Below are 16,456 nucleotides of genomic sequence, written 5' to 3'. Positions count from 1 at the left end.
ATTCAGTAATATATCTTCAACTTTGAACTTTTTCATATAAATACATCTCATACATTTGAATAATTTCTTGTGCAATTCTATCATTATTATCCTATATATCGTCTTTCTGTTGCACACGTTGCAAAGAATTGTTTGAATTTCACGTGGCATTTCGAACATAAAAATCGCGTTTTCTGTCGCGCGACAGTATTGACCTGAACAATCCTCTTTGAACACAACACCAAAGCATGCGTGATGCGTCCGAAAATTTGATTTCTCCTCGGCAAAGCGAGAGAGAAGCTGTGGATAAGAGCGACGAGTGAGAACGCGACGAGACTTTTGTGTGGACCGTATAGAATCAGGTCGCTCTTTCTTCCCTTTCTAGGATGCTCAGCTGAATGCGGCGTCTCCCATTCTTCGATTAACCAGATCAGGGGAAACGGCCTGGGGACCACTTCCCGGCGGTGACTGGACTATTTTTCAGGCCAATCACAGCACCTACGAGCCGCTCGCTTGGGCGCATCGGGACAGCCTTGACTATCCAGCCAACAAGAGTCCCCTGGCTACCGTCATCCAGGTGAGTCCGTCCACGTTTACCCGCTCAACGTTCCGGTCACGTATCCCTTCTCGGACAAGCCGGACGACTGCGGAATTAATGCACCGACTCGCGCGTCTATGCGTTTCACTCCTTCCCCCTCCCCCGACGACGAAAAACGTTTAAATCATTTTATCCCCCGCGCAACGGACTTGATACGCTGCTACGTTGGAAGCCGACTCGATCAACTTGTAAGGAGAGATTGCTAATGAGAGATTTTGATCCTAAACATGAAATGCTCTTGTGACATCGAGAAAATGTGTAAAACCGTGATATCCCGCGAAATCAAAAATTAAATTATCCTTGGATGTGAATATTCAAATACGATCTTTACGATGTTTGCACAAAACTGCGAGCGCATCCTTGGGAAATCTCTGATTAACTCACGCAGTCCCATACCCACGGCTCTTATCTTTTCGGTTACGCGAATGATTTGTGGAAGAAAAACGAAAGCACACACATGGAGTATCTACGAAGCGCAGTTGCAAAAGAGTGCACGGAACTAGGATATCATAAAAATAATGGAGCAAGTAGAAAGGATATGAACAATTCGCGAAGTAGTTGTGTACTCGACGTTTATGCGGGCACTAGCACACAGCAAACCTGACAACACCCGACTCTCTTCCTCGGGAACCTGCGATTCTCACGAGAGCTCGTTTTATTACCGCAGATGTCACGGAACATCACCGCTCGAGTGTCCCTCGTCGGGACACGCGGTTTGCGCATGATAATTCTCTTAAAACGATGATTCGGGAATATCGTTATGTCGGCGAGGGACTCGGCGAAATCCGTGTAAATGAAATTGTCGCGAAACACGCATCGCTTATACACTTATCTTTCTCACACGAGAGGAAAAGGGTCTCTCGGCTCCCGTGTCTTCAAAGGGCGGTTACTCTTGCGATTTTCGACGGTGACACCGAAAAAGAAAGCCAGCCAGAAACTTCCCTTGTACGCTACTTCACTTTGCATTTGCGCGTGTAACGAAGAGAAGAAAGGAAGAAAGACGGCCGCTGGGAAATAAGAAGCTGAATGGCTGTGTAAGATCCGCCGCTCGCACACGGCGGAGAATGAAGGGAAGCTCTGGAACAATACGCACAGTGTGATTTCATTCCGCGTGCTTGTGTCGGCATGAGTATTCCTCTCCAAGGAGAGGAGTCTCCTACCGACACTCCACCGAATGTCGCACGATAAGAACCACGAACGGGTTCGTTTGTCTTCGCTGCATTAACCCTAAGTCGACATGATAAGGCCTTATACGTGTTTCCACTAATTAATATTAGTAATTATCAGATCCGTAATGTTACTGTAAAAACGTTACGGCAGTTTTACGGGCACCTCTTATTGCTTTCGATGTTAATTAAGTCAATTTTATTAATTTAAAGTTTTACGATATATGTGCACATTGATCAGAACATTTTCAAACGATTTCCGCTTTCATCTGACATTGTTCCCTCAGGGAGTTGAATAATTTTTATGATACGGTAAAAAACGATTACGCTTTCTGTGAGAGGATACTTATTACTAATTAATTCCGTATTAACAGAAACCGCGAATGTGCACACGACATTCTCATTCACTCTCCTTTATTCTTTCCTTCCGCCGTTTCTCTTGTCCTGACGATTTTCTCTATTCCGTTTCGACTGCCAGCGGCGGTGCCGGAAAACGAAAACAAATGTGGAATTTCCGCGATACGGCTCGTAGCCACGTACATGGGGGCGAGACGAAATAAAAGAGAGAAAAAAATAAAAAGGAATGGACGAAGGTAGGAGAAAGATGTAGGGAGAAAAGGGAAAAACGGCGGAGCAGAGAAAGGATCCGCCGTCGGCGGAGGTAAACTGAAACAATTCGTAAAGCCGTCCCGGCCGCGGCGTTTACATTCGTGTAGGAATCCGCAACTGCAAGATTCCGGATGTAACGGACATGGAAGAGAGGAAAGTTACCGTGCGACAAACGTGGAGGACGACGAATCTACGAATTACGGATGATATAAAGGAAACGGCGCTCTCATCCGACAGACACCCGAGATGTCGTCCGATATGACGAAAAGTGCACCGTCCCGACGCTACGTTTTTCTATTCCCGGGGTACATATCTCGCATCCCTTGTCTTCGCATCAATGAAACGCACCTCATCGCAATATTTTATTATACGCCAATCTTTCTCAGATCTTTTTCGACACAGATTATAATAGCGACAGACACGGAATTTACGTCCCACATAAAACTAAGCTAAAATCTCATAATGTAAATGCTTCGCAGCGAGCGGTAAATTGAGTTCCCGTGGTGGTGCGAATTGCACAAGGCGAGACAAAAATCTCGCCGTTGGTTGGCCGGATTCTTCGTTTAATTGGACGGTGAATTTCGCCGGTTGTAAATAATGAAGCAAACTTGGAGAAATGGCCTCGCGTCGCGCGGCAATTTTCCCACGACTCGATTTATCGGGACACGTTTCGCATTCGCGGCTGATCTCGAAATATCCCGGCGACCCTCCGCTCATCATCCCCCGTCGCGTCGTCGGCGCTGTTAACGTTCGACCCGCTTCTACTCCGACATAGGGGCAGGACTGCGATATTTCTCCCGAAACGAAATAAATTGGCGGTGCCAATGGTAGCAAATGAAGCGCGCCGCGCAGTCGCTCATTAATCGCGTGAGCCTACGGCTGATTGGCTCCTGATTTAATCACCTGGCTACCTGCACGATCCACGCATTCATTCCGTCACCCACCCCCTTGCATCCCGTGGAGTAATTCGCGAGATTATTATTGTTGTTTACTGCTAACAAGCTCCGGTTCGTAGCCGTCGAACTGCGGAGTTGCCGGTGAGTTCCTATCGAACAATGCAATTAACACGTCGGACGTCCGCGATTACACGTGCCGCGCACCACCGTGCTCGTTCATTGAGAGAAAAATAACGATGCTCGTTAACGCGCGATGATTAGATCGGTCCACGACCACGTTCGCGTGTACAACACCCGCGTTTAATGGGTGTTTACATGCACGCGTTCGTATTCGTTCGAGCATTCATCAGCTAAGACGATGACCGTTTCAACATCAAAGGCAGCGAAAATGAGAGAAACCTTAAGTTACATAATACTTATGTAGTTGTGTATAGTTGTCCTCTCGAGCAAACAGTCTTGAATCACAGACCGCACATGTACGTAACGCGATAAAAGAGGGTCAGAGTTAAGAAATAGATTTTCCGAATGTAAGATGTGGGTTGAGTCACGAAATATATTCGTTCAACAGGATCATGGTAGATACGACGGAATCCAGAGAGTCCTTTTCGGTGGCGGACTGCGGTTTTGGCTGCACAAGCTGCTGCTCCTAGACTCGTTGTCCTACTTATCGCACGGGCAATTGAGTCTCAGTTTGAATCGCATGATTCTGGTGGACGTGGACGATATATTCGTCGGCGAGAAAGGCACCCGGCTAAGGAAAGACGACGTAATGGCGCTGCTAGCCACTCAGCAGAGAATTCAGGCACTAGTGCCGGGGTTCAAATTCAATTTGGGGTTTTCCGGGAAGTATTTTCATCACGGGACAGCGGAGGAGAATTTGGGGGACGACATGCTCCTGGAGAACGTAGACAGGTACGACAAATAATGTTAATCGATGGCAAATGCCGGTGAATATTACGTTACCCGCGATAGAGATGAGTGCAGAGATACCGAATAATGGAATATTATATCCGTTATGTCACGAATCGGAATACTCGCGCGGCTTTAAAGATACATAATTGCGACAGTCGTTACTCTATTCTCATTAATCAAACGCGCTGTTATAAAGCAATAACGTAGTAATGTGTGTGTGTGATATACATATATGTAAACTAAATTTACAATCTCGTTGACATTATAGCACTGCTTTTATTACATAAAACGTCACACGATAGTTTATTGTAACGGCGCGGGCGCGACAAAACGCTGCGAAGCCTGGCGTATCTAAACGTAATTAATTATGGCTGCAGGATACGAGATGCGAAAGAAAATACATAGTGTCGAGTACTTTAATGAATTATTCTGTATGACGTGCTTGGCACATTCGTTAAGATTTCCGAAATCGCGGGCTTTTAGATTTACGTGGTTTTCCCACATGTGGAACCACCAACAGCCACATCTCTACGAGAACATAACTCATCTACAATTGGACATGGCGCTGAACAAGCAATTCGCAAAGGACCACGGTATACCGACCGGAAGCGGGTACAGCGTGAGTCCACATCACTCCGGCGTTTATCCGGTGCACGAAGGCCTCTATGAAGCGTGGAAGCGAGTATGGAACATCAAGGTGACGAGTACCGAGGAGTATCCACATCTGAGACCGGCTCGTTTGAGACGCGGCTTCATTCATCGTAACATTATGGTAGAAAATCATGTATAATACCGACGGTACTCATTAAGCCATCTCCCCCGAAAGCAAACACCGCTTCGAAATGCGAATACGATTCGCGCGCAATCACATCGAAAACGTTATTTGTATCGACTGCGCGTGTCGCGCATAGGATATTAGTTTATACCGCAATTTCCGAGACACGAAAACCTCGATTTAACATTAATTTGCACAAACGTTAAACACGCGTAATTTAGTCGCAAAATTCCATCAATAACTAATTTGCTAACTTGTTTACTTGTGGATATGTGAAACGCGACTGTATTTTGCTGGAGGCAATAACTGCTCCGCCAGAGCTAAATCCACCGTTTGCTTTTGCAAAAAATTACATTTTTATGCCCGAACTGAATACTTTACATGACGCTTTATGTTTTTTATCGGGTTCCTCCGGCGCATAAGTTGATAAGTTTGACGCATGTTGTCCGATGAAAAAACGACCTTTTTATTACGATTTCAGGTCCTACCGAGGCAAACCTGTGGCCTTTTTACTCACACAATTTTTATCGAGAGATATCCAGGTGGAAGGGAGAAACTGGACGAGTCGATACAGGGCGGTGAACTCTTTCAAACGATCGTTTATAATCCGGTAAGTCAAATGTCGCGGAGTTAATTTTAGTTTGCGGGCATTGTTACCGTAATAATCAACAACAATAACTCGAGAAACTTTGTCGATTCGAGTAAAACTTTAGCTATTCTAGCTATTTAATCCTAATTTATACTATTAGGTTGTTCATTAAGTTCTGCGGTTTTTTTGCTCTAAATTAAAACATAAATCTATTGTACTTACACATTTATTCAATCTAGAATGTATTGTTCATCTTGATCGACCACCTTCTGCCAACGTTCTGGAAGAGACATAATGCCGCGTTTGTAGAAGTCGCGCGACTTCTGCGCGAAAAAGTCCTCCAAGTACGTTTGAATATCGTCCACTGAATTAAAGCGCTGCCCGTCGAGATTGTTTTGGAGTGACCGGAACAGATGGTAATCCGACGACGCAAGGTCTGGGGAGTACGGTGGGTGCTGCATGACTTCCCAGCCAAAGCACTTCAACTTCTTCTTGGTCACCAAAGCAGTGTGTGGTTTGACGTTGTCGTGGTAGAAGACAACGCCCTTCCTGTTCGCCAATTCCGGCCGCTTCTCCGCCACTGCCTGCTTCAATTTTTCTAACTGAGCGCAATACTTCTCGGCGTCGATGGTCTGACCGCGCGGAAGCAGCTCGAAGTACAGGACGCCTCGCCAATCCCACCACACGCTCAGCATCACTTTCTTCGGATGCAAATCCGCTTTGGCAACCGATTGCGACGACTCACCCGGACCGCACCATGACCGCTTGCGTCGAATGTTGTTATATACCACCCATTTTTCATCTCCCGTGACCACCCGTTTGAGAAAGGCCTCCAGCGAGTTCCATTTCAGCAGGGATTCACAGATCATGACGCGGTCCAAAATGTTCTCTTCGGTGAGCTCGTGAGGGACCCAAACATCTGCTTTTTTCGACATCCCAAGTCGTTTTAATCGCTGCGCAACCGTTGTATGGGCGATGTCGAAGCGCTCCGCGATCTCCCGCGTCGTCAGGTGTCGGTCTGCTTTGATTGCGGCCACGATTTGGTCGTCGTCAGTGGTGGATGGACGATCGGAGACGTTCACATCTCCGGAACGAAAGCGCGCAAACCAACGCTGACAAGTGTCAGCGCTTATGGCCGAGTCCCCGTACACGCCACATATCTCACGTTGCGCGTCCGTCGCTTTTACTCCTTTGCGGAAGAAAAATAGCAAAATGTGCCGAAAATGCACCTTTTGATCCTCCATTTTCAATGAATAGCGCGTGCACACAACACGTCAAAACACAACAAAGACTCTGGCGAAATGTCAAGCGTTGTCTAACCTGTCACGGAGTATGCGGCAATCCGCGGTTCAGGCGATGCATGCTATCTTTTTCAATGGACAAACGCTATCTATCGAGAAAACCGCAGAACTTAATGAACAACCTAATATTTTATATTATTTTCTATTATTTTATATTATTTATAGTTGCATTATTAAAGAATCTTTATATTATTAATAAAAATGATGGCTCTAGTTCTAGCTTCTTTTTAAACTACTTAATGTTTTACAAGATCAGTGCGATTTATACTACTACATGCACTACTACTTTGCTGTCTACAAATATTAAAACACTCACCAATGCGCGATGAAAATCCTCCGAATCCATCGTCGTTCGTCCATCAACGAAATCGGCTGTCCGGAATTTTCGCGTTTTCTTCGTCGTGTATCCCTCGTTGATTGCACTTGATTGACACATTCACTTGCACTCGCGACATGAATTTGTTAATATTTACGCCGGTATTCACGACTTTAAGTAACGATTACTTGTGATTGAATAAACTTCCGCACTGCATCTTCCTGCGATACTTTGCTTCACTGTAGTTTGCAACGCAAAATGTGAAAAAATAAAAAAATTACAAATTAAGAGAAAACTACTAAAAATTAAAAACTTAAGAAAATGCGATCGCATAAACTGTTTGCGCGTACATGAGAAATAATGATTTCTCATTGTAACATTATCAACTTTGTTACATCTTGGCAAAGATCACTTTTATCGTATTTCCATAAATTCAATTTAATGAAATTTGTATTTGTAATCGCACAAAAAATCGCAAACCGTTTCAATGTTTCAAACCGCATCGCGAATGCAAAAATGAAAAGTTATCGCGATGTTACAGATTATAAATATCCCTGAAAATATTCTCGAATTTCGCGTGACATCAAATCTAATGGAATAACGTCGCATTACAAAGTGTCGTATTTCTCTCGGCACTTGGACAATCATGTCCATGACAGAAAATTAAATCATCGAGTGAAACAGTGGTAAAATTGAAATTTTGCATAAAATATCATGATTTCATTCGCTAAATATTTTTACTTTAGGAAGACGTGAGAAGATTTGTATAAGTAAATTACGATTTATACATCACTGTTTACTCAACAAATATACATGTCTGCGAATCTATTATCTACTCAAATGCAAAATAAATCGCACTGATAATGGAAAAAAGTCCCATCACCAATAAATATATTTTCTTATTCATGACTCACCGAAATAGCTGCAAATCGAAATCGGCCGCATTCTGCCACCGTCTGAAACGCAATAAAAGACATTATGCGGATTACATTTGAAAACTTAAGACGCGTTATTCCTTGATTCATTCCATTTGGCGGCGAAATGCCGGCAAAGAATCGAGGACAGAAATTCAAATCAACTTTAACATTTAATCTGTGGGTAGGTTCACTAACCTGCAATCCGGATGCTCCGGAGCCGGAGCGGATCTTTCGGTACATCCTCTGGCCGATTCTTGCGCATCTGAAAAATACAATTTTCTTAATTAGATTTCCACTCGATGCAGCTGCGTATCGTTATATCGCTGCGAGGCAGTACTACTTAATAACGAAACGTAAAATACGTGTGCATTTCAATTAAATGTACCTGCTCTAGTTGCGCACGCGCATAGAGTACGATTTTCAAGCATGATCGCCATTGCGGAAGGTTATGTGAATCTCCGCGATCGCGAATTCGATTACGCAAATTTTCATAAAATCATGATTGAATCGCCATGCCGAATATCGCTATATAGGTTCGCAAGATTCGCGGGTACATTTTGATGCTACCCACCGCGTATGACACGCTGTATAATAATTAGGAAATCGGTACATGTACGAAGCGCACTGTAAAATCACTCTTCACACGTTCAAGGATCCGCGGTAACTGAGGCGCGGCGCGATTTTTAAACGCGCGAAATGGCGCGTAGATCGCGAGATACTTCATTCTACTTCATGATATTGCACATGTTGACCAGAAAGTCCGTGTAACAAATTATTATTACAAGATTTTCTCTTAACTGTTAGCGCAAGGTTTTGCCTTTGAATTTTGCTAAAAGAATCCGGCAGGGACTTTCCGATCAATACATATAATCAATAGATAAATGATTTTCAGTAATCGTGTAATGTCTAATAACGTTTTGCAGATAAATATTTTCATGACGCACATGTCGAATTATGGAAACGATCGTCTAGCATTGTACACCTTCGAGTCGGTTATAAAATTCATTCAGTGTTGGACGAACTTGAGGCTGTCCAGTGCACCCCCACTGCAACTCGGGGAACGTTACTTTCAGTTATATCCCGAGGAGACCGATCCAGTGTGGGGAGTAAGTAGAGGAGTAGGGATGCCCAGCAAGTTGTGCTGTGCTGCAAAGTCCCAACAACTGTCAATCTGTATGTGTATCTTGTTACAGAATCCATGCGACGATCAGAGGCATCAAAAGATCTGGTCCCGTAATAAGACCTGCGATCAGCTACCGCGATTCCTGGTAATCGGGCCCCAGAAGACCGGCACCACGGCCCTGTACACGTTCTTGTCCATTCATCCAGCGATAAGCAGCAATTTACCGAGTCCCGATACCTTTGAGGAGATACAGTTCTTCAACGGGAAAAATTATTACAAGGGTCTCGATTGGTAAGCGAGCGGCCAGGAGAAATCTTCTTCTTCTTGCGACGTGAAACGAGAATGTAACGTCACGTGGTGTTGCTCTTGCAGGTACATGAGCTTCTTTCCGGCGTCGAAGAACGAGAGCTCGCGATATCTCTTTGAGAAATCGGCCACTTACTTCGACGGGGAATTGGTACCGCGAAGAGCTCACGCGCTTCTGCCAAGAGCCAAGCTGATCACCATATTACTCTCTCCAGCTAGACGCGCGTACTCGTGGTACCAGCATACCAGAGTGCACGGAGATGCAGTAGCGAACAATTACTCCTTCCACGCGGTCATCACGGCGAGTGATTCCGCACCAAAACCTCTGCGAGATCTTAGAAACAGGCACGTAATTCGACTTTGCTTAATAACGGACGCAAGAGTCGAAAGTCGTAATAACGAACTCTTCGCTTGTTCTTCCTGTGTAGTGAAATTCTAATGTAGCAATTGAATGAAATTATCGTGCTCAATTGCAGGTGTCTAAATCCCGGGAAATATGCACAGCACTTGGAAAGGTGGCTGTCGTTCTATTTGCCCCAGCAGTTGCACATCATCGACGGCGAGCAACTGCGGCAAAATCCCGTGGAGACGCTACACGAGCTACAACGGTTTTTAAAGATAACGCCCGCTTTCAATTACTCGTCACATTTGAGGTATGATCCGAAAAAAGGTTTCTTCTGTCAAGTAACTAACGAGGATCGCACCAAGTGTCTCGGCAAGAGCAAAGGTCGCCAGTACCCGCCGATGGAGGATAGATCGTACAAATTGTTACAGGTGAGACTCTTATTTTGTTTATTCAACGTTTCATTTAACTGGCACGTAAGAAATGTAAACGTTTTAAATCTCTTACAGAGGTATTACCTGTCCCATAATACCGCACTAGTGAAATTGCTGAAGCGACTTGGGTCCAGAACGATCCCGCAATGGCTGAAGGATGATCTCACCGACACGGTGATGACCTAGCAAACGCCGATTACTTGATGAAACTCTAGTGTTTCCCGCCGGTTACTCGCTTCCGCTGTCAGCGAGATACATCGCTCGTTGACGGAGGACCTGTAAATTAATTGTATTATACATTTGAAACTCTCCACATCTTCGGAAGAAGGACCACGCTGGCCTACCACGGTGGACTGGCCTAAATCAAACGGGGAACCTGCAAAAGCTAGTCACTACGAAGCTACGGTTGTAATTGTCGATCATTGTTAAGCTGATAGTTCTTATTATTTTTATTATCAATAATTATCTTGAATTTTCTTACTATAAATATGTATATTGATTGCTATTATTATCATTACTATCATTCTTACCGCGTTGTAAAGATCAGGAATGTATCGCTCACCGGTGCCATTGTCCAGCAACCGCAATTACGCGCCCTACCGATTTCGCACAAATTGGGCCAAAGGAAAACCAATCAGTGCGACATATTTTGCGCTTGGATCTATATTCGCTCGATCCAACTTGTATCTAATAGATCTGCTTTTATCATCGTAATGATGTAACGACAGTTTTTGTACGTAACAAGAACAATGTCCACAGTATTAAAAATTTAATTGCGGAAAATTCGATTTCCTCAATCAATTTGTCCAACTTGTCCAAATCACGCTGCGCTGAGAAATTTACTTTTCTTGTGTAAAGATCATCGCTGAATGACGCTGACGAATCGATTGAATAATTCATTCATCGATGATTCTTCCTGCACACTGATCGTCCATGCAAGCGTGAAACTATGGGGCTACGAGCTTCTTTCTTGAGCCCATCAACTTTCGGAGATACAGTGTACGTTAATTATCTTTATGTAAAGCGTATTTAATTACTAAGCACTATGAGATCGATGACGATGATGATGACGAAAAGTCTATGTATATTTTGACAATACTATTCTTGGTACCGGTACCGGCCAATAAAGGGTGTACGATCGAGTCTGTTTGTACATTGATGTAACGCATTATTTTGATGTTAATATAGATGTATCATAATAATTCGCGAAAAGAGTAGAGAAAAGAAAGATACGGAGTATTTGATGTTAGCACGCGAATAAACGTACGCCCATTTGTGCGTATCAATTATCATTATCAGATTGGAAATTCACGCGACTGTTATGATAAACGACTATTTGGCATTTTTTTAGGCACGAATTATTCGCTGACAAGTTGTATGAAATTATGAATGAAAATTGAGACTCCTCGACTACCACCGTATATCATATATTGATTTGAAATGACAAATATTTGATGAATGTCGTATAAAAAGATTGTAAAAGCGCTAATCTTTCGATCATGCGTCCAAGCGATGATCATGTAATGACTTTTATGAGATTAATTTTTCCGCATACTTTTAATCTTCAATTAAAAGTACAAAGTTTATATGGAGTGTTTCGAATTGCGAAACATTTCAAAATACGCCGTGTATATATATATATATATATATATATATATATATATATATATGTATGTATAATACAAGCATTCAATTGCTCGTTTTGGAATGACATTACAACGCGATTTCTATTTTATTGTACAGTGAGAGAATAATTGCATTAACCCGGTGTTTGCTGATCAGAAGAGCGATATAATGGATCTGATTATCACACATACATATATATATTTTTTTTATTTATTTTTCATTTCATACATCATCTATAAATCTATAAATGTGAACTATGTACAAACGTTTTTACAATAGTATATTTTGTGTCCTGCGTGAACAAGACACTTGTACATTTTAACGATATCGTGGAATTTTAAGAACGTGACACAGTTACCTGCGCATAACACCTGCTTGCTACACTTTTTACAAAAGAAAAAGACGTAATCATTAGAATACTAATATATAAATGGTTCGTTGTGGAAAGATTTGAATCCAAGACGAGCAATCCAAGGTTTCGAGCGAGACAACATTTTTACTTGCATCATCAGTGTCACTACAGTTGTTTCACATGTTACATTTAAACAGAAGCTTCTGTTATATGCGTAGAATTTATTCTCATTTTTATACTGCCGTTGAAGTTGTAATGCCATCTAATGTTTAACAAATCGTGTACAAAGTTTATTGTTAGTACTGTAATAGTAGTTGCTATAACAATGACGATTGTATCGATTGATCTGTTTTGTCGAATCGTGCCATTTTACAATGTTGTATATACGATTACGGTAATTATAACGCGACCAATCGCGCCGTCGGATCTTTAGAGTCAATATCCTTAATTTCGTTCGGTATGGCAGTAGCAACAAGTGTCCGGCTTGCTACTACCTGACAATAACATGATGGCAGACAAAGATAGATAATGAACCCCATGGGATTAATCAGAGTGGCATGGAAACAGGCAGCTAACAATACCTCATCACTGATCTACGTCATCAACGTCTCTTAACTGCGGTTTTCTTTCTTTCTCTCTGTTTCAAAATTTTTCCATTGACACAGAATTGTGATTAAACGTTAAATTAAGCGATAAAGTAGAATTGTGTGAGTATCAATGGTTGCGTGTCGATGATAGGAGCTACAATTAAATTTTCTTAATATTAATTCCATGTTTCATCGTTATGATCAAATATATTCACAGCGATACGTTAATTATAAATTAGTGATGACGTACTGAATACTGCTGGGAAATTTTGCGAATTACATTTGTTCGCGTATGAACGCACAGAAATAGCGAGCATTGTGTAAATATTCTGTTCCGAGAAATAGACTGTCACGCAGAACAAATGATGCCATGATTGCGCGAATTAACGAAATCGTGCATATAGGAGATGTGTGTGTGCGACACTTGGATAGGAACTTTTAATTATTCAACTTACAACTACTCTATTGTGTAAAATATTGTATGAATAGCGTGTAAGTTCTAATAAAAAGAAACACTGGAAATCCTTTGATTGGACCGTTTTCTACTGGCGATGTATTCAAATGAAATGCTGCGTAATATTATTATATTATTATAATATAATATATGATACACCTTTTGTACCACACACGCTATATATCTCTCTTAATTTCAGAGTATCACCTTTTATTTTGTTGTTACTTTATACACTCTACTCTTTTCATTTTCTTCGAGTACATAAGTTATCTCATATGTTATTACTATACATATTAGTATCTCGAAATGGAGGCAATTTTGGAAGCTCGCAATAGTAGCAGCGTTATAATATAGCTTCAAGGTATCTTCCCTTCAAAGCTTCAAAGCACTTGATTGTCCTAGTTCCAAGAAATTGACAAAGCTTAGCCCTTTGGTAACTTGGCCAATGATGAGATTGCACACAAATGGCTTCCGCGTTTGAGTCAAATCTAATTAGTAATTACGACGGAGCAAGAAGCATCGTTAGTTGGTGCCATGAATTAACGAGTCATTGCTCGTCATGATATCTCTAACAGATTCATTCCTTGCGAATATGATATCCTCGTCGCACGAATCGCTGGACGAGGAATCCACGCGTTTCGGCCCAAACACAACTCGCAAATCTTCCTTACTGAGTTCATGGTGTAGGTTTATCAGTTTTGCTGTTCGCCGAAGTTGATAATTCGATTCGTTTGAGTCCCTCGTCGTCGCAAATGCGTTAATGCTTTTTCGAAAGATTGAATTTTCATCACCAGCATTGCAGTCTTCAATGTTACGTTGAGGGTTACTCGGTTGCACTTCGCATTCCTTCGCGTGCTCTTCGTCAATTTCTTCGATAGGATCCAGAACATGCTTTATTTCTCTTCCAAGAAATTGTTTTCTTACAATTTCCGGAAGATTATGGTTAATCGATTCGCCAGTACCGCCTTGATCCTCCATTACTACGGGGATACTCCCAGATAGAGTATGCACTTGTCTCGCTTTCTTTATTCTTGTTCCTAACAACAATTTCCTATTATTGGCTAACAATAAGTCTTATTTCCTCGTCTTAGTCTAAATTGGATTGTAAATACACTAACATAATAAACGAAAATAGATTCTACGCTAAAAATCATTTCAAAATTTATTAAGTTTTAAAATGTATCAACCTGTCGGTAGAGGTTGTGTAACGCTGTCTTCATTTTTGATATTCATCTCTCGTTTACTCGTGAACCTCCCTTTTTCGAGTTTGTCTATCTCCGTTTGATACTTGCAAAATCTCGAATCTGCGCTTGGACGATGGTCCGTGCTAGAGATCGAGCCCGGTTGCAGGTAAACGGAACCGCTGTCAGGAAAGAAGAGCCTTCGTAAGAACGATCTTGGTGGACCTCTGTCAACGGCTACGTTGGCTCGCACGTGATTCAGCCATTCTGATCTATTACGAAGTATACCGCAGAGTTCCAGCATGCCAAAGACCAGCAACATTGCCGTACCGACCAGGGCGAACAATGCAGCCAGACAAATTAATTGCCAGGAGAAATTCAATAACAGTGTTGTGGTATCCTCGGTGTCGAGGTGCACAGCGCAGAAAGGTGCCAGAACACTGCCGAGGATCGCGCAAACGAGATGCACGGCCACAACGTTACAATAGTCCTCCAGGGCACTGCGGAAGACTTGTCGGGAGATTAGGTAGAACGCAACACCACCCAGGCAACCCAGGGCGATGGCTGTTTGCGGCGAGTACTCGTTGGCTGCGGCCGACACAGTAACTACGCCGGCGAGCATGCCTTGAACGCATCTCATCGCCGTCCAGTGGTTGAAGCTTTCGCGGCTGAACGCAGAGTGCAGAGCCACGACTAACAGCGTGCAAGAGGCTGCGGCTAGCAAATTGTTCACGTATGCGTGCGATGGATCCCGCGTGGACATGCGAAACTTGTCCCGTTCATACGTGCTCGTGCATAGGCCCTAAAATATTAAATCAATCTGTTAAGTACTTAATACTTGTTGGAACTTGCAAGTAGATCTATTGAGCTTGATAACATTACGAAAATTATGGTTAATCACTTGGAGTCCGGCAAGAATGAGCAGCAGACCCCCGAAGACGGTGCCGGCGGAGCCGGCGGTAATGCTCGCATCGTCCAAATCCTTCAATCTGAGCATTCTCCTGCCGAGGGTAATACAGCCGATCAGACCGGAAAGTCCCCCAACGACATGGACCACTGCCGCGCCAGCATAGTCTTTGAAACTGACGATTCTTCCACCTAACTCGTTCTCGGCCATCCATCCCTCGGCGGTCCAGGCCCAGTGGATGAGCAACGGTTGTATCAGGCCCGATAGCAGAGCACCTACCAACAGGTATCCTGCCGCGTGCATCCTGCCCGCGACAGCGGTGGTACAGATCGCCGACGCGATCACTATCGCTTGCCAACCGGTAATCGCCTCGTTCTTGTCGACCATCGGATCGCCGATCCAGTAACCTTCGCCAATCAGACCGGCCAGGTCGCCATTGTAGGCGACGAGAAAACCCGTGAGGAAGTACATGACAGTGACGCAACAGAAGTCGACTGCATTGTGCAGAAGGATCAAGTTGACGTTGTTGACCGGCACGCTTCCGAGTTGCACGAGCACAAAGCCAGCACGCAGCAGGATCGTCAGGACGAGACGAATCAGCGAGTTTCCGTTCAAGTGTGCGATCGGAGTGGCGGTATTGTTGTGCAGGGAACGCGATTGCACGGCGTAGTCGTAGTTTTCGGCGTAAAAGTAATCGGACGGTGATGAATGATCGGCGGCTGATGACATTCCTTCTTCTGGGAGAATCTCTCTTCCTACTCGTTACGTTATCATGTCGCTTGCGGTGACCAAACTGCGGTTCGAGATTATAGTGATTATACACATTTTGCATACAAGGATAACGCACTTGTTTTTGGTTAGAACAACTGAACAAGAAACTCAAATGAAATAGCATGTACACTTCGATTACTTGATATTCCGTTGTTTTGCAATTCTGATTTGAAAACATGATTAGTGAGAGAGAACATCGAATAGAGGTTGATTTTGTTACAATTTTACGCGTTATAAATTAATTCTCTGACATGTTTGCAGATGCTTTTTCATTCCCCGTTTTTCATCTGCGATGAAAATCTATCTCTCTTTAC

At 43.1% G+C, this 16,456-nt stretch overlaps 2 protein-coding genes across 4 annotated transcripts in view; one reads left to right on the top strand and one right to left on the bottom strand.

Annotated features, from left to right (window-relative positions):
* LOC105277738 (bifunctional heparan sulfate N-deacetylase/N-sulfotransferase) overlaps window positions 1–11,571 on the top strand; it is a 225,192-nt gene extending 213,621 nt beyond the window's left edge. For all 3 annotated transcript variants that reach the window (XM_011336331.2, XM_011336330.2, XM_011336329.3), the window contains 9 exons: window positions 365–556; window positions 3,817–4,160; window positions 4,644–4,932; window positions 5,417–5,545; window positions 8,982–9,164; window positions 9,252–9,472; window positions 9,554–9,832; window positions 9,964–10,261; window positions 10,340–11,571. In XM_011336331.2, the coding sequence (XP_011334633.1) occupies window positions 365–556; window positions 3,817–4,160; window positions 4,644–4,932; window positions 5,417–5,545; window positions 8,982–9,164; window positions 9,252–9,472; window positions 9,554–9,832; window positions 9,964–10,261; window positions 10,340–10,450 (2,046 nt within the window). In that variant the 3' untranslated portion in view covers window positions 10,451–11,571. The remainder of the gene's footprint in view (window positions 1–364; window positions 557–3,816; window positions 4,161–4,643; window positions 4,933–5,416; window positions 5,546–8,981; window positions 9,165–9,251; window positions 9,473–9,553; window positions 9,833–9,963; window positions 10,262–10,339) is intronic.
* A 1,600-nt stretch (window positions 11,572–13,171) lies between these two features.
* Window positions 13,172–16,456, bottom strand: LOC105277740 (putative ammonium transporter sll1017). The gene is made up of 3 exons (XM_026974200.1): window positions 15,366–16,456; window positions 14,471–15,266; window positions 13,172–14,320 (listed from the first exon to the last, which is right to left on the bottom strand). Exons 1-3 carry the CDS (start codon window positions 16,098–16,100, stop codon window positions 13,806–13,808), a joined length of 2,046 nt encoding a protein of 681 aa, XP_026830001.1. The 5' UTR covers window positions 16,101–16,456; the 3' UTR covers window positions 13,172–13,805.

Source organism: Ooceraea biroi, chromosome 12 (genome assembly GCF_003672135.1).
Source record: "Ooceraea biroi isolate clonal line C1 chromosome 12, Obir_v5.4, whole genome shotgun sequence".
In the NCBI taxonomy this organism is placed as follows: Eukaryota; Metazoa; Arthropoda; class Insecta; order Hymenoptera; family Formicidae; genus Ooceraea; species Ooceraea biroi.
Note: the sequence above shows the minus strand (reverse complement) of the source record. Positions and strands in the feature narration are given on the sequence as shown.

Bases quoted from the DNA above. Each gene is read 5' to 3' on its own strand.
- LOC105277740 (XM_026974200.1), bottom strand. From the start codon at position 16,100: ATGTCATCAGCCGCCGATCATTCATCACCGTCCGATTACTTTTACGCC. The intron at 15,267-15,365 runs GTGATTAACCAT...TTAATATTTTAG, and splicing joins TCATTCTTGCCGGACTCCAA to GGCCTATGCACGAGCACGTA. The intron at 14,321-14,470 runs GTTGATACATTT...AATTGTTGTTAG, and splicing joins TACACAACCTCTACCGACAG to GAACAAGAATAAAGAAAGCG.